The 26494-nt window shown below is 48.2% G+C and overlaps 1 protein-coding gene across 1 annotated transcript in view; it reads left to right on the top strand.

Moving 5' to 3' along the window:
* HERC2 (HECT and RLD domain containing E3 ubiquitin protein ligase 2) overlaps positions 1-26494 on the top strand; it is a 1611099-nt gene that overhangs the window by 739885 nt on the left and 844720 nt on the right. Inside the window, 2 exon segments of the mRNA XM_078658234.1 lie at positions 18071-18176; positions 18264-18355. Of these exon segments, the coding sequence (XP_078514360.1) occupies positions 18071-18176; positions 18264-18355 (198 nt within the window).

Raw genomic sequence — 26494 nt, forward strand, 5'->3', positions numbered from 1 at the left:
GTAATAAGAGCAGGCGGGGCATCGAAGAAGGAACGTTTCCTTAACTAGCTTGCTGTGTAAGAGCACAGCAGATATAGAGTAAGAAGAAATGCTCTAAAAAATGAAGCATAACACAATAAAAGATTAGGGTACGCGAAAAGTACCAACAGTCATGTGAAAGCAGAACTGGACAGGACAATGTCCAGGCCCGTAAGCGACATCAGCCCCTCGCCCAGGAGTAGCATCAGTCCCCCGCAAGCGAGATGAGGAGATGGAGGTAGACATGATAGTGGAAACAGCCAGGACCAACCTAACGGTCCAGAGACCCAAGAAGCGAGTATGCTGAAGAGAACACTCCCCTCGAGAGTGTTACGGTATGAATTTAAATCAGAAGTGTGGAAAACATCTGTGCGGAAGCAGCAGGGAAAGTGGAAAAAACTCCTGTTTGGGAAAATGCCTGGGAAAGGAGGGCAGAAGGCAATGTACAGCAGAGACGTACATGACAGTCGCCACCTTCAAGACCAGCTCAGTAAGGGCTGAAGTACGAGAAACCATTAACCCAACCCTTAGAGGGGAGGGTAGAACCATCACCACAGAAGCCACTATGCAAACACCCTATGATAACAATCCTACCAGGGTGCACTCCCAGTTTGCGCCAACTTTAATAAGCGTGCAGCACAATGGCTTTTCCCTGGCGCAAACGATGACAGGGAATCAGCCGTGAAAGAACTGCGCTTGAACTGAACTGATCAAGGGCCACAGGCACAGTGGCTGGCAAAAGAAGAGCAGCTATCATGGACAAGAGGATCACTGTGACGCTGAAAAAAGCCCCCATGAAGGCAGGCAAGGCAGAGGTCTCACGGTAAGGAACCGATGCCGAGGCTTAGAAGCACTACAGACAACTGGAGCCAACTGGAACCGAAAATGCACTAGAGTGATGCTAACATTAGGATCGCAAAACAGCAGAAAAAGAGCACAGCCTGACCCACAGAAGGATGTCCGTGAGGAAGACACCATAGGAGCGTACCAAACCTAAGGCAGCTACCCAATAGCCAGCAACTACCCGACATAGGGTAAGTCTCAACCCCGCAAGGGGAGTCCTCTTGGCAAAGCACACATTCAGAGGACTGAAAGGAAGACAAAACCAGCTGTCCGGCTGTACTAAACAAATACTGAGATGGCGGAACAACCGCCTATACTATCCAGGTACTCATGCAAAGAACCCAGGACATTTGTGAAAATCAAACCAACAAGGCAACATCGCCTATGTAGAAGAAAAACATACTATAAGGCAGGAAGTCATACCGCAAGAGTTACGGTAGTCGAGACATGAGGCAGGAGACAGCTGAATCTGCGTGGCTGTCAAAAAGGTTCACGCCATTGAAAGGCAGATCTCTAAGAGCATCCCGAACATTGTCTGGGAAATGACTGACGCGCTGCCATGCATGGCGGCGCAAAGCCAAAGACCGAGCTAGAGCCCTGTTCACAGAGTCAGTTGCATCAAGGGAAGATCGAAGGGAAAATTGCGCCATTCCCCTGCCTTCAAGAAGAAGGCGATGTACTTCTGCCCGTGTCCCTTCTGGAAGAAGAATCTCGACTAAGTCCCAAAGGGCAAAGGAAGCGCCTGTGAATACACAAGACGTGTTAAAGGTGCGCATGCCCGCACTGGCAGAGGCAATAAACTGGTGACCACATGTGTCCAACCACCTAGACTCCCTGGTGGGAGGTAACAACGGCAAACAGGAGGAAGTCTGCAAGTCAAAAGCCACCTGAACAACCAGACCCTGAGCTCTAGGGTGAAGGGACAGGCAGCGTGGGTCATCCGGGGCCGGACGGTGTCGGCGAGCAGTAGCCCGATCAACAGGGTCACCAGAGGAGGGCCTTGTCCATGTGCCAAGCAGGATTTCAACTAAAGATTCCCCCAGGGGCAGCATACGCTCCACCTCAATAGGCTCCATGTGGAGAAGATCCAGTAAAGAATCAGAAGGCAGGCAAACTACAGGGGGCTGAAATCGAAGAATAGCTGCCACCCTGTAAATAGCCCACGCGTAGGCAGCACTAACCTCAGTCGCCATTCTGGGAGGCTAGAATAAACCGTCGGTACGATCGGTTGGAGACTAATGCGTCGACTAGACCGTAAAAGTGGAGGAGCCTAAGGCTGATCTGAAGGCCACGTGGTACTAGGTACCTGTACCAAATCAACCTCTGACCCAGAGAGTTCAGTAACGTCAACCTCTTGCAAAAGCCGAGGCGTAGGCGCTGGCACCGGAGTTGACCGACACCGAGTTGGAGTCATATTGATGCCCGAGGAGTCCAGAGTAACGTCAACCTCTTCCAAAAGAGGAGGCATAGGCGCCGACGTCCACCGACGCAGAGTTTGAGTTGTATCGACGTCCGATCAGCGCCGAGCTTGAGTCTAATCGACCTCAACGACCTCCAGAGGGGACTCTGCCTGGGCAGCGTCCGACGGCGGTCCCACCGCAATATGGGGGAGGAAGGACGTCGACAGGGCGTCGACAGGGCGTCGAGCACGGCGCTGCATCCGACGTTATGTTATTGGATTTTTTTTTATATAGCGCAAATTACCACTGGTCTCTAAGCGCTTAAAGAGGGTGTGCAGGGCACTGCAAGATTGCCGGACGGAGGATTAAACAGGTGTCAGTGTTTCTCTAAACAGGTGGGTTTTTAACAACTTTCTAAAGGGGAACAGGGCTGATTCCTTGAGCAGAGGCTCTGGTAGATTGTTCCAGATCCGTGGCAGAAGGACCGAGAAGGCTCTGCCCCCTTGGGTCTTACCGTTGTATCTAGAGGAGGCTAATCTACAGGTCTCTGAGTAATGCAGAGCCCGTCCCTGCACATACTTCTGTACTCTGTCTTTTATATATTTGGGTGCCTCTCCATATAGGGCCTTATGGGCTATACACAAGCTCTTAAAGCACACCTGCTGATCAATAGGCAGCCAGTGCAGTTTATGCAGCAAGGGGGTGGCTCTCGTACGCCTTGGGAGGTTAAAAATTAACCTTGCTGCATCATTTTGCACCACCTGCAGCCTCCTCAGTAGCCGCTAAGTAGAGGGCATTCCCATAGTCTAGCCGGGAGATGACCGTAGCTGAAACAATTGATTGTAGGGCCGTAGTGGAGAGGAGTGGAACGAGTTTCCGAAGTTGCCTAAGTAGGCCCATACAGATACCCACCACTGCCGATACCTGGCTAGACATTGACACATCAGAATTGATCCTTAAGCCCAAGCTCTTTACTACTGGTACTGGGGTTGGTGCTATACCTAGTTCCGAGGGCCAGAACAGTTCACACCAGGGGCTATTTTGGGCTGGAACAATAAGCTCCTCGGTTTTGTCCGGGTTGATTTTTAACGAGTTTGCTGTCATCCAGTTGACAGTGAACCTAAGGAGATTTCTCACTGATTCTTGTACCTGGCTGGTATGCTCAAGACGGACCAGGAGTTGGGTGTCATCAGCATAGTTAAAGACCTGACAGTCCCTGCCTGTGAGCGCCTCCACCAAGGGCTGCAGGTAGATGTTAAATAGGAGTGGAGACAAAGCAGAGCCCTGGGGGACTCCACAGGTCAGGGAGCCCAAAGTCGACGTCTTGTCACCCATTTGAACTCTTTGGGTACGGTTGTTCAAAAAGGATCTAAGCCACTGAAGTGCTTGTCCCTTTATGCCCAGATTCGACAACCGGCACAGCAAGATGTCATAGCTGACCGTGTCGATTGCTGCTGACAGGTCTAATAGAATCAGAGCACTCGGATGTTTATTATCGGCTCGGACTCTTAAGTTCGTCCAGGACCGACACCATCACCAGCTCAGTGCTATGATGTGCCCTGAAACCCGCTTGTCTAGAGTGGAGCAGATGATGATCAACTAGATATTTTGCAAGGGATTTCAGGACATGCTGTTCCAGTATTTTAGCCAAGAAAGGGAGCTGTGAGATGGGTCTATAGTTTTTTAAGGCTGACGCATCTGCCCCTGGCTTTTTTAAAAGAGGAATGACCCTTGCTTCCTTCAACATAGCTGGTAGATAGCTTAGAACTAGAGACTCGTTAAGTAGTTCCAGGGCCTGCTTTTCCACTCCCAAAAGGGCCACTTGAAAGAGGCTCGGCGGGCAGGGGTCCATTCGCGAGCCTGACTTAGTCTGTTTGGCCACTATGGTTAGAGTTGTCTGGTCAAGTTTTGGAAAGCTATCCAACTGGCTTCTCTGGCATGGAGATGCGTGCTGATCCAGGAGGCTGGGGTCTACGGGATTTGCGATGATTTCTGAGAGAATATCCCGGACCTTTTGAAGGAAAAACTCCTGGAAGTTATCGCAGGTCAGCAAGCCTCCCATAATGTTTTTGTCCCCTTTTTGGCTCAGTTCCTTCAGTATTGCGAATATTTCCTTTTGTTTGTTTCCCGCTGAGCTAATCCTGGCTTCATAGAAGGCAGCCTTCTTACCTAGGATCGCTGATTTATATGTGCCAAGGAGACTTTTATAGGTTATTAGGTCTAGTGGATCATACCTAATTCTCCACCTCCTCTCGGCTTGGCAAAGGATTTGTTTTTTTTCCCTTAAAGACTCATCGTACCAAGGGGCTCCTTTCCCTTTATCTCTAACCCTTTCTTTCCGTTCAGGCGCCAAGACATCAAAGGCCTGACCTAAGCGGGACAACAGGGCTGCGCATTTGTGATCCAGGTTATCCTCACTAAACTCAGGAACGGGGATAGAGTGGAGTAAGACGATTAAGGAATCTGCCTCGACGTTCTTCCATAACCTAAATTTCCTCCACAAAGGTGGTGGCCGCAAGAGTGGGCTGTCCATGGGGACCCAGTATATCACCAGCGAATGGTCCGACCAGGCACAAGGACTGATATCAGTTATCTGTGCCAATGGTTTGGAGGACCAAATTAGATCTAATGTGTGCCCTTTAATATGGGTAGGTCCGTTTACTAATTGCACCATTTCCATAGAGCTCATATTTGACTCAAATACAGATTCCGCAGGTTCTCTGTGCAACCTGTCCCAGTGGTAGTTAAAATCCCCTACCACCAGGAGGTGTTTATACCTGGAGCATAGATCGGACAAGAGTTCCAGAAAACTCTCAATAAAGTCGGGTGTGGGTCTAGGGGGACGATATGCTACTAACAGTATAAAACAGGATGACTCCAGGAAGATTTTTATTGCCAGGATGTCAGCACTGTCACAGTTATCCATCAGTAATTTAGTAACAGTGAGGCACTTTTTAAACAGAACCGCAACTCCCCCTCCCCTGCAATCTCCTGGTCTATTATACCAGACCGCGTCGTAGTCAGCAGGCAGAGCTGCCACCATGTCAGGGGTAGGGTTGTCCCCCAGCCACGTCTCCCTAAGTGTCAAGACATCAATGGTGCCCTCTTGTAAAAGGGAGAACACTTCCAGGTGGTGCTTCTGTAAGGAGCGCTTATTAAGAACCCCTACCTTCAGGCCGTTTCCTATGGGGGCTCGGGCTGTCCTGTGGTCCTCTGGGCCCTCTTACCCTCACCCTTCAAGTGGCTGTCCACCAACAGGGATTCCGCTTGCAGTTTTGCGCGGACACTATCCTCAAGCCCACAGCTCTCTGGCTTAAGTGCCCATAAAATCTCAGTTGCATACCTCAATGCCCGAACAGGGGGTCTGGCCCCTGGTCTGCGCCCGTCGCTTCGGCGTGTCCGGTGCATGTGAGGCTAAGTACCTTCCTTCCGGTGGACGACTAGACCGCGTCCTGCCGGAAGTAGGGATAGTGTGGAAAATGGTGGCAACCGCCCTCCGCAGAAACGGCACAGCAGCCGCGGCGGACCGGGGTCGGTCCCAAGTGAAGAACAGAGAAGCGGGTATGTAAAGAATTGCCCCCGATTTCAGAACAGTTTAAAAATGCCACAGGTTAAAATATACACAAATTTTTTTTTTTTTTTTTAAAACCTTTATTGAACAATGAAAGCTCACAAATACGGGCCTACAACCCCACGGGCTGGCCACAACAGAATGGGCAAAAAAAAAAACGCAGCACATGAGAAGAAGATCTGCACAGGATATGACATCAGGAGCACAGGTGAAGCAATAAAAGGCATCGAGCGTTCAGCAAGAACAGGATAATAAAGGTTAATTTTCTAATACGGGTTGGGGAACAAAGGAATAACGGGCCGTATATGAGACCACAAGGGAGGGACCGCGGCAAGCCGCCATTTTATAAACACAGCGTAAGAAAATGAAGCCATATAATCAAATCTAGCAAAGGACATAAACAGAATCAGACCATCAAGTAGCGACAGTGGCTTCAGTCAACCGCGCCCACTCACCACCGCCCCTACCCGAACAGAGAAGACGAGGTCAAAAAGCCCCATCACAAAAGCAATACAATATGCACCCCAACGGAAGAAAGGGACCTCCATAAAGGAGGAAGGGGAAGAGGGAGAAAAGAACGACAAAAGGGACTCCCGCCAAATCATGCACCCCCAGGGGGAAAAACAGGACAATAAAACCGGCATGCGATGTAACAGAAACATGATACCAAAAGAAGCAGCGAGCCACAATCAGTCACACACCGGAAGAAAAACAGAAAACCCCCGGGGGAGATACGAGGTGACAGAGTCCCGAAAAAGTGAATACACAAGAGCCATAGAACAAAAAGGGAAATTAAGGGGGGAAAAAGACCCCCCGACACAAACAGACCCCCCCCACCCTCCCCTAAGCCCACCCTGCACCCCTGCAGAAGGCTACGGCCTACCCCCCCGCAGCGTGCCTGTCGCCCTAATTAGAACCCGAAATATAGTGGAGCAAGAAAAGTCGGAATTAAAAGACAAAAAAGGGGGGGAAGGAAGGGAAGAAGGAAGGGATAAGAGACATACATACACACACACGGGGGAGGGCCGGAGACAGGAGTAAACGCACCCATCCACCCGCCTGGGTTAAAGGTCCAAGTCCTCGGGAAGCCAAAGAGTATCAGGCCAAAGCCCAGGAGCACAAACCAATTACACAGAACCATATCAGGACACAAAGATCATCCAACCATTCATGAACTACCGCATATAAAAGTCAGTGTTTATCAGCCCTGTCCCTTTTTATCCAAAGCAGAAAAGGTCCGATCCGACGAGGACCCCGCCACAAAGAACAGAAGGCAGACAGCAGGAAAGTCCAATGGCAGTCCAAAAAATTCACAGGAGGAAAAGCACGGAAGATCCAGGAAAGTCTCAGAATGTAGCAAACGATGCAGGCACAGTTCCGAGGATATATCCAAAGAAACCAACCCATCCGGGCCGGCACAGGAGACATCACCGGGCAGTGATGATTGAGAGGGACCAGGAGAATCATGGAGGTCCGGCAAGACAAGATCCAGCTCCCGGGCCCGGGGCAGAGGAGGCAGCACAGAAGGAGAAGGTGCCATCAGGTTGCGCACCTCCGGGGCTGCAGCCGGGGCCGAGTCCGACAGGAGAATTCCAGCCACACCCCGCGACATCAATGCCTCATCCGGCCGTGGGGGCCCGGGAGGCCCGCAGTGAGGAATCATCTCCAAAGCCATGAGAGGCGTGGCCACCGAGAGCCGCCAGGAGAGCAGGATGTTTAAGATCCCCTTAAGTGCAGGAAAACCTTTACAGTATCCGACACCCGGGCCTTGCGGCGGGCCCCCAGCGCTCGTCCAGGCCCGGCCCGGGCAAACGGGGTCGGCCGCCATCTTGAGAGCCCAAACAGGCCGCGCGGCCAACAGCCTCCGCCGGGGCGGCAGTCAAGCAAATGAAGTCCCGCCGACAGGCAGTAGAACACCCCGGACAGGAAGGGGGGCCACCAGAAGACGGGGATTCGCCGGCCCCCCAATGTCGCCGGTCCCGTTCTCGGAGTCCGGGCGGTAAAAACAAAATGGCCGGACCGGGGAACAAAGGGGGAGCAAGCCGGACATACGAGGAACCCCTACAATGAAAGGCAGCGCCACCATCCAAGGCCGCCGCCACACAGGAGTCTCTCAGCCAGGAACCTCCGGCTCACACGAACAGCGGCCCTCCGATCACCTCCAGCGCGCCCCGAAGGGCAAGCCCGCGGGCTGCATCCGGCCCAGGAGCCGGGAAGAAGAACCAGGCCAGTCCGTTCTCGAGTCCCCGGAATGAGCAGGGGCACTGCACCGGATCCACAGCAGCCAGGACAACCGGAACAAGTGGTAAGTGCCTGCAGTGCGCCGTAGTAGTACCACACAGCAAAGAGGGCTTCCCGGGGCAGGATAAATGCAGGATAAATGTGAAAAACACAGGCGGGCGAACGGAGCCGAGCTAAAGCGCGGCCATCCCGGTCGCGAGCTAGGCTCCTCCTCCACAATTTTTTTAAAGAGTGAGATCGCTCCAGAATTACGGCGCCAGCAGGGCTACTCCCAGTCGGAGCAGGAAGCCACGCAGGGCAATGCGGTGACTGGATGAGCGACTGGGATGGCCCTCTGGGCCGTGTCCTGTCGGCGTCATATCGACTCTGGAACTGGAGTCAATGCATGCACCGGCGCCGAGGACCAATCCGCCGGCGAGAACCCGACATGTGTGCCTTTCACCTCTATAGGACCCAAAGGCGCACCAGGGAGAGGGGGTGACCCAAAGAAAGAGTGGTGTGCTTTTCAATAAGCCTCCATTTGGGCACGCATCACCCCAGCTCCCAGAAAGGGAGGATATGGAGGAGACGACTGCCGGGCGCCCGTGCCTGGCTAGGAGCGAAAGGAATGGGCCCCAGCGTCAAATGTATGAGAGGAAGACCTCCGTGATTTTGGTTTGTGCTTACCCGCCTCTGAACGATGTCTGCAGGAACAACCTCTGGAACGTGCGCCGATCCTGAGAGGGAGAACGGCGGCATGAAGGTGCTGGGCCGGACAGCCGTGCAGCCAGTAATTTCATAAGACACTCCCTCTAGGACTTTGGTTTCATGTGTTGACAGGCGTCTCACTCTTTAGTCGTGGTGCACTCCCAGGCACCACATACATATGGCATGCAGGTCCGTGACAGACATATGGCATGCACAGGTATCACATGCTTTAAAGCTCAAAGGCATCGCACACAGTTCCGTGATGCTGAAGACGACGAGAAGGCCCAAAAAACAGTCCAAGGAACCGCTGGTTTTACAGGATCCGCGTTGGGACGCGGAAAAGAAGAAAACTAACGTCAGCTCGCCAGGTGGTGGGCATATGTGGCTCCGCTGACGTCACATACGTGGACGATGTCAGGGCGGGGCTTTGCGGTACCTCCCCCGGCGCGCAGAGGTGCTGCTGCAGAAAGTTTTCCAGATCCAGTCTGACGCCTGGGGATATTCTCAGTTAAGGAGTCTGCGGCTAGATGTCTCTATCAGATATATATTTACATAGATTTTTAAATCAACTGCTTTGGTTTATCAAGTTTCCTCGATAGGCGACCTTTTATCAACTTAAGGTGCAGTGCTAGACTGGAGAACACAGTCAATACATTTAAGTACTTGAGAAATGTACTCTTAGAAAGCTAGGCGTTGAATTTCAGCTCTGAGTTAAAGAAGATTCTTTGAAAGTCTCAAAATAGGGGTGCTGCTCAGACAGCTTGCTTTATTTGTTGAATTATTCTGTTTTGAGGTTGGGTATCGTCTTTGTACGGCTAATAATGTGACAAACTTGAAAGGTTTGTCCTTAGTTAATTTGAAATGTAACATCAGATACACAGATAGGAAAAATTTAGTAGAAACATTTCTCCATTTATTGTGAATCAAAGGTAACCTAGTACCAACAGTGAGCTGCTTTGTGTAACCGTTTAACTGTAATACTCACAAATCTTCCTTGAATGATATCACAACATTTTGATAACCCCGTAAAATGTAATGTATGTTTCTTATGGATACTTCTATCTGCATTTTCCTCCGTTATGAATATCTCCAGCTGCCAAACTATGTCTGGACATTTTGCAGTAGCTGTCCTACAGCGGTAGTGCTTAACTCTGTCTCGGCGTTGAGTGCCACCCGGCACACTACATCACCAGTCATCCCGTGGCAATGACGTCCATTCTCTTTTTTTTCCATGCCCTTTGATGCAGATCCAAAGCAGCTCTCTGTGGAATAATTTAATTCAAAAAATTATATAGAGTGCAGTGCTATGCAGGATGTCATCACTTAAGATGTCGGAGGTGAAGCCCTTTTGCTCCTTCAGTGGACAAATTTGGACCTTCGTCAAGTCTACGTGTGGTTCTTGGGCGACAAGATTTACTCCAAAGTGTGTCACCAGTGTGACCTCATGCACACCAAAGCCATGAAGCATTTGTAGGTGAAGTTGTCCATGATTCACACAATGAGCGCCTGACTCTGCGTCATTTATTCTCCAGGTCAAGGTCTAAATTGAGATTGTCACCCTCCTCCAAGTTGTCAGGAAAAAAGAAGATACACTAGAAGAGGTACAGGTAAGATGACTAAGCACCCAGGTGCTGTTTCCATTCCTGAGGGTTGGTCTCCTTGATGCTCTCATCAATGAATGACCAAGGCTTCCTCTGAACTGGAGTTAGTCAACATCACTTAGGCTGAAGAACTGAACGTGATTCTTGTTCTGAAGACTGGTGCATTCTTCATCACTGCCTCCAGTTTCTTACACTCCAAAACATGAGGTGAGGTGGGGAAGGAACCTAGGTTCTCTTTCGCACAGAATGATACTTGCACCACCAGCCTTCCTGGAGACGGATGGGAATCTAAGAAGTCCGAATCCTCAGGTGCTGGCCAACAGCAGCGTGTCATCTGTTGGGTCACTGCCGGAACGGATATAAGTTTAACACAGGTTTTCTTTTCTGGCTCCATTAGTGCTTTGTTAAACAGGATGAAGGGCTCGAAGACTACAATGGCAGGTTCAAGGATCTCCATCAGGAAGTCTGCTTTGTTTTCATTCACCGGTAGTGGTAGTTTCAAGGCCTGCTGTGAAGGATGCTATGTCTGTACAAGACAGTCCCAAGGGGCATTTCAGTTCCACTTTAGAGATGTGTCAGGACATTCGGATTTAAAAGGGGCAAACAGTCAGCCGTGTTTCCTTTGGCAGACGCAGGAAACGGTCTTCCTCACTGCTGTCATCATAATTACGTGGCATTACCTGTGGCATCTGAATGTGATAAGAGTTCATTCCGAAAATGATGTCAATCTTTTGCCAGTATGTATCTCTGGGCAAGGGTCTGGACTGTAACTCATTCCTGTACTGGGCCGCCTCCAAAACTCTAAGCCTGAATATTCAATTGCATTAGTTTGGCCTTGTTTGAGGTATAAGCCTCGAAACCAGTATCGGTGCTGGAATTGGCACTAGTGGAGGAGCTACTGGAAGCCTCCTTGTAGGCCAGGACTGGAAGAGTGCCTTTAGAAGACATCAGGGATCAACTGGCACTGGGGAAGGACCCACTGGTGGTATCCCAGAAAGTGATCCAACTAGTTACACAAGGCCAGAAGGGGTGCCAGAGGGAACTAAGGTGGCATAGAAGAATACCAGCATGGCCTGTTTGAAGGAAACAAACTGCACCAGGTCAGAGTCAGAAACACTTGGTATGCTGGAGGAAAGCTCAGATCCAGGGTAGGAGAAAGTATTTTCCTCAGGGAGTCTGGGGTTCCGAACATGAACGCCATTTGCCTGCTAACCAGGTACATCAATGCGCTGTGGAAGATTGCCTCCCAGAATACCTGAAAGATAGTTTCATAGAGATAGTCCAAAATGGGCAGGAAGCTGTGAAGCATATTCTCAGAACAGGTCCAGAAACTGGATTTGGTTGCCAGGGCAATGCCATCCTTCTTCACGTTCGGGACACAAATCTGGCTGCGCTCGATGTGCTTCTTGGGGGATATCCAAGCAATTTGAATGGACATGCCCTTTGAGTTTTCATGCCTCTGGAGAAAAAGCAGACTTGGACCTCAAGAGAGTCTAAGTGGGGTCGGGCTACTCTTCATTCATTAGCACTGGCATCCCCAGGTTTTACGGTTATTTGAAAGTTATCTGCTATTACTAATGCCAACTCTCCCATCTGGTCTAGCAGCCAAACCAGTTTCTACAACAATGCAGAAGCAGCGGCAGATCCCAGGCTAGGTAAGACCAACAGATCTCTTCATCCTCCTCCTTCATCCCCGGCACCACCTGGGAAGCTGTATGATTTTGTGCTTAAATGATTACAAGCGGACTGTCAGAGCAAACGTATTGCATCATGGGGAGGCCATCACCCTAGAACATTGGTCCTACAAGTTTATAGAAAGTCATTATGCCTTTCCCTCCAAGCAGTCTCTCTTCCCCCACCCGCCCCAAACACTCCCCAAGTTCTCTCTTCTCTGTCACACAAACATATCTGCACTCTCCATCAGTAGTTGGTGGCCCTACTGCTGAAAGGAGAAGTGGAGTTGGTCCCTGAGCAGTATATTCAACAAGGGTGTTACTCTCAATGTTTGCTGGTGCCAAAGGAGGGCAGTGGTTTGAGTCGGATCCTGGACCCTAGTGTCTTAAAATCTTTCTTCCAGAAAGAGAAGTTCAAGATACTTCCCCTTAATTGCTTGTGGCACAGTAAATAGGAGACTGGATAGTGTCCTTCGACATGCAGGGCACATACTTTCATGTATTGATCCTGAAATCACTCAGGATGTAGCTGTGTTCCGTTGTAGGCTGCATCCACTACCAGTTTGTGGTCTTCAGTTTGGGTTAACATCAACGTTCATGCAGAGCGTTGATTTTAACCCAAACAGAGGACCGCAAACTGGATGCTCTACAACAAGATGTTGGCAGTGGTTGTCACACATCTCTGAAAGTTGGGGATCTCTGTATTGCCATACCTAGATAATTAGCTGCTCAAGCCTAGCTCACTGCAGCTGGTGTTGGAACATATGAATGCCTCAGGTTCCCTACTGTTCAACATGGGTTTAACTTCCCCAGTCTCACCTGGAGTCCTCTTATCACCACCTGTTTATAATGTCAGTTCTGGTTGTGACATTTCTGGACTTTTCCTCCTCCTCACTTGGGACATGAGTTTGGTGTTTGAAGAGGAAGCTCGGGTTTCAGTCCTGAAGGTTCTTTGCCTGCTGGGGTCTTCTCACTCCTGTATAGTGTTGGTCACTAATGCATGCTAGCACAGGAAGGCTTTCCAGTGGTGCCTCCGTCTGCAATGGTTACAACACAGGGCAATCGGATAAACAGTATCAAGATCCTCCGGGGTATCACATTGGATCCTAATTGGGGGTCAGTAGAGGAGAGCAACTCCTGTTGGAAGTCCTTTTGCCCACCACCAGCAGTCTCCACAGTGGTAACAAATACCCACCAAGAGGAGTTAGAGATCAGAGACGTCCTGTATCTGCAGGAGCAAGGATTACATATCAACTCACTTAAACTGCAGGTGATTTTCCTGGCACTGAGTGTCTTCCTGCCTTTCCTTCGCTGTTGGTCTTTCCAGGTCTTTCCAGGTCATGACAGTCAACATGATGGCGATATGGAATGTGGACAAGTAGAGTGGAGTAGGCTCTCGCCTTTTCTGCCAGGAAGCATTGAGACTGTGGGCCTGGGGTAAGGAGCACAAGATCGAGCTGGTTGCTAACCATCTGGCAGTCTCCTTGAACACAAGAACTAACAGCCTGAGTTGGCGTGATCTTGCTAGCTACGAATGGCAACTCTGCCTTTAGATGTTACAGACCAGCTGTTGCCTCTGGAGCAATCCCTTGGTGGATCTCCTCACCACACACAAAAATGTGCATTGCTAGCATTTCTGTGGCTCTCATGTGTTTCTTCCTTATGTCTCAGCGGAACCTTAGCCTGGTTCCCAACTTGTTTATGAGGATTTATCTGAACTTATGCATAGCTTCCAGTTCCGGTTCTTGACATTTAAAACTGTGTTTTTAGTTGCCAACATGTCAGTGAGTTGCAAGCACTGGGTCTGACCTCTGTTCACATGTTTCTTCCCAGACAGCTTTTTCCCTCCACCCCATTCCACAAAGAAGGAAGAGGGGCTGTACGGCTCAGCTGGGCTCTTGCAGGATGGTTACATACTATGTTGAGAGGCCCAAGGAATTTTATGTTGATACGTAGGCAACAAGAAGGTTAAAGCAGTCCAGAAAAGAACTCTGTCCTGGTGGATTGTGCTTTATATAAAGATCTCTTTGACCCTTGCTTGCGAGGAACCTCCAGTAATTATCAGGGCTCACTGTAACATAGTAAAGTTCACTTTTCAGCAATGTCCAGGGTGAGGCTCTGTCTCAGGAATGTCATGGATTTTAGATTACATGTTCGCCAAGCATTATTGTTTGAATTTGGTAGTGCAAAGAAATGGGCAATTGCTGGTTCCATGCTCCAGGACTTTCTGGTGAGATCATTTTGTCACACCCTTCACCTAGGAAGCATATTGTTAGGGTATCTGTTCAAAATGTGAGGAGTCTTCAGGCCTAAGTATCCATCGGAAAAACAAGTTACCTACTTTTAGTATCACTCTTGCGAATCCTCTTTCTACTTACAGATTTCTCATTGATCCTGCTCAACTACTCGTTCTGAGGAATGGTCACAGTAATTACATAAAATAAGGTTCCAAAGTTAGATTACTGCACTGTGTATAAAAATTTGATTTACTGTTGCCCATGGCTCCGCCTCAACGTGATAAAAATGGGTGAGGAACCGGTTGTCAGGATGCCGGGATGACCCTATTGACTCTGGTGATTTGATATATCCAGTTTGGACCCGATGGTGAGATGGAGCTGGGCGCCACCTGTGAGTACAGGTACAGGAGAGCTGTTGGAGAATTTTCCGATCCAGAATGCATCTATGCGGCTACCATCCGGCTTGTATAGAAAATTGAAGACAAATTAGATCAGTGACACTAATCGCAGTACTAAGGTCATATTTTCAGAGGTGTCTCCATGATTTTTTGGTTTACTTTGTTTGTAGTAACTGTTGTGTATAACGTTTTGTTTCTCAATAATACTTCTAACTGCGTATTCCTCACCTTTGGAATGTCCCCAGATACCGGGCTGGATCTAGAGAATTCTTCACCAAATTCTTCACCATTGCTACTGCTTGCCTCGGAAGTGGCAGAGTGGAGATGCATACAAGTGCAACCCCTGCACACTGACATCAGTTTATTTACTTCTAAATGCTTTAACACAAATCCGGAGCTCCACTCCAAAGTTCATCTGTTTTTCAGTGGTTTTCAAATTGTAAACAGTGTGTTATGGAACAATGTCCCCACCAAACACGACCGGGTTCAAACCGTCCTAGACTTCAGAAAGCAGGTATTGGTCATGGACTTTCACAAGTTATGTTTGTGGTCTTTGGGCTTTGGCCACAGCTCTGAGGTTGAGTGACATGTGTGCTGTCCTGCACCGCAACGCAAATTGTGCTGAGAGTTGAAACTTTACATCTCCGAGTAGAAGTTGCAGTTGAAGCATAGGCCCCACTCTCACTTTAACTCTTGTTACTGATCAAGGGCCCAGTCTAGGGGTGACTCCTTTGAAAAATCCACCTAAACTACAATCAGTCATAGACCAACTCCGAGCAACAACTGAATTCCTCACATTTTTGACTTTCACAATCAAGAAGCCAAAGTCCTCCTTGCGTCCCAGCCAGATAATCCTATTCATTTGTTCAATCCTAACATTCAAAGCCTTTCCTCAACTGCACTGAGTCTGGAACATTCACGACATGATCCCTATGTTTTAGGATTGGTCCTGGCTTTAGGTGATGGTTCTTGGCCTCTTGACCTCCTTGTCCCAAAAGCCAAGTGGTACATGCAGGCCCTGCAATAGACTCTGTTCTCAGTGGGTGCAGCATCAAGGCTCAATTCAGTTGTCACAAAGGGGATGCTGTATTTTTGTAGTGGCAGCTGGCAGGCACCAACCTGATGTGCATCAGGCCACTCTCTTCCCCACCCACAGTTCACAGTGGTGATGGACACATTGCTGCTCAGTTGTTACTTTTGGGGGTGATGGAGATCAGAGGCCTCTGGTGTCAGATGGAGGGCAAGCTCCATATCAACTCTCTGAAGCTTTGGGTGATCAATCTGGTCCTGAAAGCCTTACTGCTATCCATCAATGGTAGGCTTGTGCAGTTCCTCACAGACAGTGCAACTACCGTGTGATAAGGCAACAAGCAGGGCGCAGTGGGCTCTAAGATAGCCAACAACCAGAGTGGACAAGCTGAGAAGGCTTCACCTGGACCATGAGTAGTTTCTCCATTCTAAGGTGCTGCAGAGAGTACTTCCTGGCTAGATCTACACACCACTGTCAAGTGTCTCATTCTAGCTAGAATGGAAAAGCAGACTCCTGTATGCCTTTCTCCTTCTACCTCTCCTGCGTTGTGTTAATAGTCGGATCAAGAAAAACTGGGTCCAAGTCATTCTCAGCTCCCCAGACTGGGCCAAGAGAGTGTGCAACCTTATGCCCCAGTGACTGAACATTTGTCCTCTGATCTTGTTTCGGGTGGACCTCTCCTTGACCAAACAGGAGCTTGAGTCTGAGTTTCCCCAACTTGTTGTTCTTGCAGCCAGACACCCATCCACAAAGTATGTCCATGCTGGATTTGGGTCCATTTTGTCACTTGGTATGGTGCCTAGCAAGGGTTCGCAGTGGGCACAGTGATTGGTTATTTGTCAGCCCTTTTGGTGTTTACCAGACCAACCAACAGTAGTGATGCTGTTTCATACCACTCGTTAAGCCACAATTGGACCTGAATTCGGTCTTGATGTTTCTCATGTGCACCACCTTTTAGCTAATACCAACTGTTCTTTACAGCTCAACTCTAAAGACCCCCTTTCTCATTGCCATCATTTCAGCACCCTTACATAAGTGAAGTGTTGGTGCAGCGGCCCTACCCCACGTTATTTCTGGACACTTATATTGAAACCAGAGTGGCTTTCCTACCTAAGGATGTGACTTATTTCCACGTTGGTCAATCAATCACTTGGCCAACCTTTTTCACCCACCTCACCCCCTCCCCTCCGCCTCAAAAACGCAAGAGATTCTCAATCACCCTTAGAGGGCAAAAAGTTTAAAACCTACACCACAAAGGAACATTCCTTGGATGATCAACCCTTTGTTTAGTTTTCTGAGGCGAAGATTGGCAGAGCGATGCAAAAGAAGTCCCTGTCAAAGTGGATAGTCCTCTTCATCAAAATCTCCTAGGCAGAGGGCAAGAAGTGGCCTTTGAATCCATGCAAGCTCATTCCAAAAGGGATAGGGTTGCTACAACAGCTTTGTCATAAGGGGTGTCTATTCTAGACGTCTGCCAGGCTGCAACATGGGCAAACATTCGTGAAAGGGTACTACCTTGATAGTCTGGTCCAACTGGAAACTGGCCTTCCCCACTGACACTCCACCTTTGGGAGTTGCTGATTTAGTATCTATTTTAAAGATGAGAAAACCTGCAGTTAGAAGTATCCACCAGAACAAATTGCTTACCTTTGGGTATGCTTTTTCTGGTGGATACTCAATCTAATTACGGATTCCTCACTACCTTCCCACTTCCCCGTTCTGTGGAGTTGTCTCTTTATTACATTAAAAAAAATCCCAAGTTAGAGAATCAGCCCACTGTCTCATTCAGTCTGGCCCAGACTCCAATGCCTGAGGTGACAAAAGGAGAAAGATACTAAATTTCACGTCAGTATGCAGGAATGGTGCCTATATGCACGTCCAGTGCAGCGTTTAGTATCTGGAGAGTCGCATGGCACCTCCTGCCCATATTGTAGCTTTGCTAAAGAATTCTCCAGATCCAGTCTGGTGTCTGGGAATGTTTTAAAGGTGACGTTTTTGCAGTAAATATTGTTTCCACCAGAAAGATTGTTACTAATTGGTAAGTAGCTTGTTTATATGGGAATATCACAGCTGTTGCAGACCTATTTCTTGAGGCGGTGTTGGTGGGCTTAATGTTTTATGTAATGGTATAATCAATGCATATTTCCTGTCATGAAGTTTGAGAATACAGCACAGATTGTGTTTACTTGGTGCGACTTCTAATCGGGACATATGTGAGAAATATTGCATGCTACCGACACATTTTTGCTATGGCTCGTATGTGCATACTCTGATTACACTCTTTCTGGATTCTCTGAAACATTGATCCCATGCATGAAATGTAATGCCCAGAAAAGAACTGAATACCCTTGTTGTATATACTGTTTTATAGCACTGGATTCGGTTGGAGATCTTCCCTGATGTACTCATCCACAGACTGAAGATGGTGGTGGACCCAGCAGACAGTAGCTACATGCCTTCTCTTGTTGTGGTTTCAGGTAAATTTGAAAACAGTTCATTAGGAATAGCTTTTGTTCTTGCGCTTGAGAAATAGTAATTGAACTGAAGGCTTTTTGTTTGTGCAGGTGGAAATTCCTTAAATAACCTCATTGAGTTGAAGACAATCAACATCAATCCCACTGACACAAATGTACTTCTCCTCAGTGATTGCTTAGAGGTAAGTATTGAGCAGAAAGGTCTCTAACATGTACTTTGAAATGCCCCATATACATTAGATGTATTATTATGTTCTAAATTTCATGGTGCCTTGAAATCAAGAGAATGGTGAAAATTGTCATGTTTACTTTGAATTCATTACTGACAATCCTAGTCAGCCCTCTGAAAACATACTTATTTTCCTATGCACCGGAATCTGGAGTTGGATTGCCTTGCTCTGAGCCTTCTATGACCGAATCCCCATGCGTATTGTTATAGGCCTTTCCATTAGTTAATTTATGCCCGTATTGATGCTGATATCCATTTAACTGTCTGTGTCGATTCTAGACTGTAGGAGACCTATGCAGAAGCTTTGTGTGTGCTGTAACAAAATAGTTGGAAATATTCCCTTAAACTGAATGGATGCCACTGTAGGCTGGCATGTTGTGCATTGTTCATCACAACATAAGTTAAAAAGTTAGCCGTTATTTCAATGGTGTAGAGAATTTTAAATGTGACCTCATTTTTAGGTCTTCCCTTCCGACATCTTTAGTTGTTTATTGTCAAAGACCTATTGTCTACAAGACAATATAGAGTGGGGTTTGAATTAGCCCTTTGCTCCTGATTGGTGGCTTTCTTGTCTCTTAGTTCCCTGCTCTTCATTCAAATGGTTTCCTCCCTATTTCTCTTTTGTTCGGCTTCTGGAACATGGCTTCCTCACCTCAATTTTGATTGGCTGCCTTTATTCTTCCACTGCTGACATGAGGGAATTATTTTGTAGTTCTCTTAAGCTCTCCGAGGGGTGTGCTCAAGTTTCCTTCTTTACTCTCTCCCAGCTCTATTTTTGATTTATTTACTAAGGTTTTTTTCTTAAGAGGGCTTGGCAGCCACACACTGTTACCAGGCCGCTTGCTTTTGGGCGTATTCTCAACTTTTCCCCACTTCCTCTGCTGTCATCTTCCACCTTCCCACTTCCCACACCACCAACTTCTCACTCCCAACTGCTCAGCCTTTCTTTGTAACTTTTTGCTAATTGTTTTGAGATAATGGGCTGCTTGCTTCTCACAGATTTGCTCAGCATCCTGTGCAAACATTGTTAATTCACAGTTTTTAATTTACTATTTTGCAATGGTCATCTTGGATCAGTTACATAAAGTAAACAGAAAAAAAATGGCTGTCCGTCCTTGGCCGGTTCTGACTTGGAATGCTTTTTATTTTTGATAAAATTCATTCTAAGATGGCCACCCATGCATGCTCACACTTGGGCAGTCATCTCTTAATTGATTTGATCCTGAACTACAAGAAAGCATTCTAACATGGCCATTGTTATGTGCTATGGTGCTACTGCAATGGTGGGCATATTGGATTTTCTTTTATTACATTAATGCAATGCAACCTAACTGGCCTTTTTTCTTTGAAAATTCTTGTTTTAAAATTTACTCTAACACTTTGAACATCTGAATTAGATTAAAAAAAAGTTAATAGTGGTAGCTGTAGGAAAGAGCCCTTTTTGACATGGTCATCCCTGCTTTTGGCCTGGTATTTCATGCAATTTTGACAGTGTTCTGGGTTCCTGCTATCCAGGTACCGAGTGCCAGATCTCTTTTCCTAAAATGGTACAATTGGCAATATCTTTGGCACACCTGTAAGTCCCTATTAAATGTTATTCCTGGTATCTTGGGGCAGGGAGACTAACGATTGTCCATCAAGGCTGCAGCATGTATTGTGCCACCCTAAGGGACCCCTCAAACACTCATGCAAACTGCCATTGCAGGTTGCGTGACATGGTGCGGAGAAAAGTGAAGACACAAAATGGCACACCTGTCTTCTATGCCTGCAGACACTGCATGTAATGTAAATCACCCCTACAGCAGGCCTTACAGCAGTAAGGCAGAGTGCATTATATTACACATGAGGTCATATCTACATGAGCAGATAGACCCCTATAATGACCATGTTGATTCTTGGACATTGCCAGTGAACAGGGAAACCATTTTGAGTATATGTAGTGGTCATTGGTGGTTATGAGTTCCCCAGCTACATGATGGCATCACTGAAACTAAAGATGTTTGTTATCAAACATATAATATTAATAATCCCACACTGAATCCAGTGATGGATTTATTAATACATGCACCCAGAGGGCACCTTAGGTGTCCCCTGAAAACCTACAAACCTCTAGTGTCCTGGCTGATTGGTGTAGACCAGCCTGCCACCACAGACTGGTCTCTGACCCCCTGCAGGTGAGAGGCCATGCTCTCCGAGGGAAGAAACAATATCTGCTCCGGCAAGAGGTGTTGTCATCCCCTCCAAGCAGAATGACTAAGTAATCAGCATATCAAGGCAGGAGGCTTCAAAGGCCTTTGCTACCTTTGATATGTGACCCAGGCTTCCCCCTTCAGGGGAACTGCCACCCTCTACTCCCGGGCCCATTTGGCACCAGGACAGGTGGGAAACTAGCTAGGCAGGTGGAGTTACCTTACGTGAACACCAAAACTAGAATTTCACTATCTTGGTTTTTGGTGAAATTAGGTTCACAGAGTCCAAGTTTATGTCCACTTGCCACAGGAAGTGGTAATATGGTGGGGGTGTAGTCGCCCCAAAGGTAAGTAGCCCATTGGCTACTACTTGTCACTCCCCTTAATGCCACTAAATTGAGTATTTAGGTGGCACCCCCTGATGCCAGGAACTCAGATTTGAAGGATCCAGAAGAAGAGTAGAGAGAAAAATAGTACTGAAGACTTGCTGTGTACTTTTGGCACCAGACCCTGCCAGCCTGTCTGCACCAGTCTCGACAATCATGACCGAGTGACTTGTACTGCAGCTGAGCATCTGCCAAGAGCCCAGGTAGACTGCCTGCCCTTCACAAATTGCCAGCAATCTCTCTTGCAGTAGAGGAGCTACTCGTCTGCAGGCCCCAGAGAAGCCGAGTCCTGTTTACCGCGTTCCAGCTCCCTGGCCAACCCGACGCAGCAGCAGCCCAGGAAGTGGTACATGTGCCCTAGAGGGTCAGATCTGTCCCCCCACTGAGTGAGAGGACACCGGGACTGACCGAAGCCACAGAGCCCCAATACCTGGGATACTTGACCCTTGCAGAAACCTCAGTCCATATGAGTCCACTCCATACTCCCACTGCCCCAAGACTGAGTGGCAGTCGAGGTACATCGGCACTGCCGAGACCCACTTCCAGAGTGCCCAACTGTCCTGATTGCCTGTAAAAATCATTATTAAAAAAAGTACTTACTTGATAACAAAGTTTTTGGTATCAAAATGTATATAAAAATACGAGTTACTTTTCTAAACTGGCCTTGGATTTATTCTTGTGTGTCTCATTTATTGACTCTGTGAGTACAACAAATGCTTAGCACTACCCTCTGATGAGCCTGAACTGCTCGCCCACACTACCACAAAAGATAGCATTTAGTGTTATCATCTGTGCCTTTGTAAACCAATAAGGGTTGCCTTGACTCTCTACACAGTGTCCTTGTTTTGGGCCACTATATAGAGAGCCAACTTCCTCCAGCAGCCATTTATATATTTGTAGAAAACCAGCCTGAGACAATAGCATATATTGAATCTTTATAGCAAAGAAAAAAGAAAAAAAACTGCTACAGGTTTTTGCATTTAGTTAGAGGTATGTTAATGCAACGGTGAAGAGAAGTCAAGCTTTAAACATGAAAGTAGAAAGGAAAAAATATAAATATGAATGAATAAATGAAGGGATTTTTGTAAAGCGCATACTACCCTGAGGCCTCGTAGCACTATGGACGGACAGACTGGAGTGGGCAGAGTAAAACCGGTTAGAAGGGGTTCATAAAGAGATGAGTTTTCAAGAGACGGCGAAAGATCTGGAGGTTAGATTCCCTGCGGAGAGCAGGAGGTAATGAGTTCCAAAGCATAGAGGCATTCCAGGAGAAGGAGCGGCCACCACATCAGGATCTTCCTCGTAGTTGCGAGGAAGGCCGAGCTGGAGCGAAGCTTCCTAGATAGATGGTAGGCCGTAACGAAGGGATGAGTGATGGCAGGTCCAGTTTTCCAAATAGAACCATGGGCCAAGCACATGGCCTTGAATCGAACTCTGGACTGAATCGGCAGCCAGTGTAGCTTCCTTAGAGCGGGTCTTGCTGACTGTCTCCGTGGAATCTCGAGGAGAAGGTGGGCCGCACAGTTCTGGATTACTTGTAATTTCTGAATGTTGGCCTGCGGGGCGCCCAGATACAATGCGTTCCCGTAGTCCAGACAGGACAGGATGATGGCTTGTACCATAATCCTTCGGGCCAGGAAGGGAAGTAGAGGGAGGATCTTCCTTAACATCCTCATCAGACCAAAGCAGGTAGCAGAGAGCTTAGTGACTTGATAGTTGAAGGAGAGGGAGTTGTCGAGCCATATCACAAGGCTCTTAATTTGGAGCTTGGGAGCGGGCATTGTGCCGAGACAGGGCGGCCAGGAGAGGGCCGGCAACAACGAGGGAGGCTTGCCCAGAAGCATTAATTCCGTCTTGTCACCGTTCAGCTTAAGGTGGGATAGTGCCATCCACTTGGCTACAGCCTCTAAGCAGATGCCAAGATCACACGATGACCCTTCGGGGAGGCTTAACGCAACCACCAACTGGGTGTCAGCCGCGTAGGTTACAATTTCAATTTCAAATGAAAGCACTATCTCAGCCAGTGGCGTCATAGAGATATTGAAGAGCGTGGGGCTCAAGGAGGAACCCTGGGGAACCCCACAGCTCAGAGGCCACCGATTGCATGTGACCATACCCTCAGAGACCTGGCAAAAACGGTCCTGTAAGAAAGAGCCGAGCCAGGTGATGGCCAGGCCTGTCAGTCCAAGATTTTGTAAACGTTCGGCAAGGATGTTGTGGTTCACAGTGTCGAAGGCAACACTAAGGTCTAGCAAAATAATTGCTGCTGCGCCGCCCTGATAATATCTGGAGGACACAGTAAATGAAGCATGCAATGCTTGAAATTGTGACCAAGTAGGGTGGTATTGTTTAAGGGTACAACTTACCAACCAGTTTTGAAGTAGGGTAAATTAGCTGGAAGAAAATCAAATAAATCTCTTTGTCGCATTGCCAAAGCAGAGTTGTCTTTCCTCTCCCACTTATATCTAACTGCCTACTGCTATCTGATATTCTATCCTTTCACTCATGTATGTCTTATCAAGCTGATAAGTATCATCTCATACAGATGGGCAATTTTAAGTCCCAGCGACTACCAGTGACCTCCAGAATTCCACAAGTATCTAGCTTTATGTTATATTAAATAGATTTCTAGAGCGCTCAAATGCCCGGAGGAGTCTTGGCTATTAGCTTAAATGACTAACTGTGCAGTGATTGACCTATAGCTATAGTGTAATGAATAACAAGGTTTTTAGAGATTTCCTGTAGGCTAATAGATTAGGGGCCTCCTTGATATGCAGCGGAAGAGAGTTTCACGCTGTAGTAGCTCCCAGAACAATGCTCTTGCCTCCCCAGGTTGCCCACGTAAACCTGGGAGGCATTACAAGTTTGGCCGAAGCTGAGCGAAGTGTCCTGCTTGGAGTGTGCCATATAAAACTTTGTTGAAAAATTCACATTACAGCTATCCATGTATGAAAAATTACTTCGATGTTGCATTGACACTGCATTCTCCTTAAAAATCTGCATCACCATAGAAGCAGACATTTATTTATTTATTTATTTTATGATTTCTAGAGCGCCTGGTGACCCGTAGGCATCCCCGCGCTATAAATCTGTTCAGACCAAAAAGGGGGAAAAAAGAGGGGAAGGATTATTTGGGAAACAGAAGGGTCTTGAGTTTCTTACGAAACAGGGTGTGCGAGGGTTCCAGACGAAGGCTGTGAGGGAGTGCATTCCAGCCTTTGGAGGCTTTGACCGCAAAGCGACGGCCGCCGGTTCTAGCCTTCCTGAATTTTGGTACAGTGGCCAGATGTTCGGCGTCAGAGCGGAGGGGTCTGGAAGCTTTGTATGGTATGACCATGTGTTTTAGTGCGGCTGGGCCAACTCCATTGATAAGCTTATGGGTGGTGCACAGGGCTTTAAATTCTACTCGCTGGCGGACAGGAAGCCAGTGAAGGGCTTTGAGGGCAGGCTTGGCTGACACTCTGGGGGGAAGGTTCATGATTAGTCTAGCCGCCGCATTTTGGGTGCGTTGGAGTTTGGCCAGGGTGTTTTCCGGAGCCCCGAGATAGATGGCGTTACAGTAATCGAGCCGGGCTAAAACAAGTCCCTGGATCAGTAATTTCCTAGATAGCGGGGGGAGAAGGGGTAGAATCTTATGCACCGAACGCAAGAGACCAATGCACGTACCAGCAGTCTTGGTCGCCTGCGTCTTCATGGTTAGGTCGGGTTCCAACCACACTCCTAGAGTTTTGATCTCCTTTTTAGGTGCGGGGATTTCGCCAAAGGAGTCAGGCCAAACTGAAGGTGGAATGGATGTCCATTTGTTTCCCAGTAGCATGATCTCGGTCTTTGCACCGTTCAGCTTCAAGGCCGAGTCACACATCCAGGTGTGGATGTCCTGAAGACAGTTCAGCAGGCTGTCAGGATGGTTATCCAGGTGAGACAGGGAGACGACTAATTGAGTGTCGTCTGCGTAGTTTATTATTTTAATCCCATAAGGGGCTACTACGTCTTCCAGGGGGGCCATGTAAACATTAAACAAGGTGGGGCTGAGCGACAACCCCTGGGGAACACCGTTCTTGAGAGGAAGAGGTTCCGACCGAGAGTTACCGTCCCACACCTGGAAGGAGCGGTTGGAGAGAAAGGATTCAATCCATGCTCGCGCCGTGCCCACAATACCTGCCTTGGCCAGGCGATGTAATAAGACACGGTGATCCACCGTATCAAAGGCGGCGCTAAGGTCCAGGAGGATCACTGCCACCGATCCTCCTGAGTCCAGAATGCCCCTTGCCTCCTCGATGACAGAGAGGAGGGCGGTGTCCGTACCATGGCCGGGTCGGAACCCGGTTTGGGATTGGCGCAAGAGATGGTTGGTCTCAAGGAATTGGGACAGTTGCGAGTTGACTAGCTTTTCCGCCATCTTACTGATACAAGGGAGCAGTGAGATAGGGCGGTAGTTAGCCATGTCGTCCGGGTTGAGTTGGGGCTTTTTTAACAGGGCCTTCACGACTGCATTCTTCCATTTGGAGGGCACCATGCCTTCCGACAAGGAGGTGTTGATAAGGTCCTTGATGATAGGGGCTATAATGTGAGATACCTTTTTTAGGAATCCAGCCGGGGCTGGATCGAGAGGGGAACCGCTTTTCATTTTCTCCAGCGTGGAAGTGACTTCAGGAAGGGAGACTGCTCTGAAAGTGTCCAGCTGTGGATTGTTGTTACCGTCCGCTATGTCCGAGATGGAAGGGGGGCTAAAGGTGGGTAGGGAGTCCAGTATCCGCAAGATTTTAGAATCAAAATAGTTGGCCAGATCCTGACTTCTGTCTGGGGGGGGGGGAGTGAGAAGAGGGTGCTGTAGGGATGTTCAGTAGTTCTTTAACTATCCGGTATGATTCCTTGGAGGAGTTTGTAGCGGTTTTGATTCTAATGTCATAATATGACGATTTGGCTGACTTCAAGGCAGTTTTGTAGCGTCTTACTGCCAGGTTATACTTGTCTTTGTTACTGTGAAGCCAGTCTTTCCTCCACACTCTCTCGGCCTTTTTACACTCTTTACGGAGCGCTCTGAGGTCGGGATTATACCAAGGTGCGTGGCCCTTGATCTTATTTTTGACCTCTCGGTTTTTAAAAGGAATGAGGCTGTCAAGGGAGGAAGAAATCCAGTCTCTAACCTGAGTGTCCGCGATGGCGGGGTCGGCTGTGAGACTGGGGGTGGTGGCATCCAGAGCCAGGGCCCAGTCCTCAACCGAAAGTCTGGCCCAGGATCTGTTCTTGGTGAAGATAGGAGGTTTATAAGGTTTTTTAAAAGAACCTGGGAGGAAGACCGAAACCAAGAAGTGATCTGTCCACGGGAGGGGGAGGGAGTTAGTGAACTGAAGGGCAGGAATGTTAGAGAACACAGGGTCGAGCAGATGTCCTTTCAAATGCGTGGCTCCTGAGTTAGCCAGGGAGAGGCCGAAGGCGCCCAGATCATAAATAAGGTCGGATGCTCCTGTGTCAAATGGGTCGTCGAAATGGATGTTGAGGTCACCTGTAATCAGG

This window comes from Lissotriton helveticus, chromosome 8, assembly GCF_964261635.1.
Source record: "Lissotriton helveticus chromosome 8, aLisHel1.1, whole genome shotgun sequence".
NCBI lineage: Eukaryota > Metazoa > Chordata > Amphibia > Caudata > Salamandridae > Lissotriton > Lissotriton helveticus.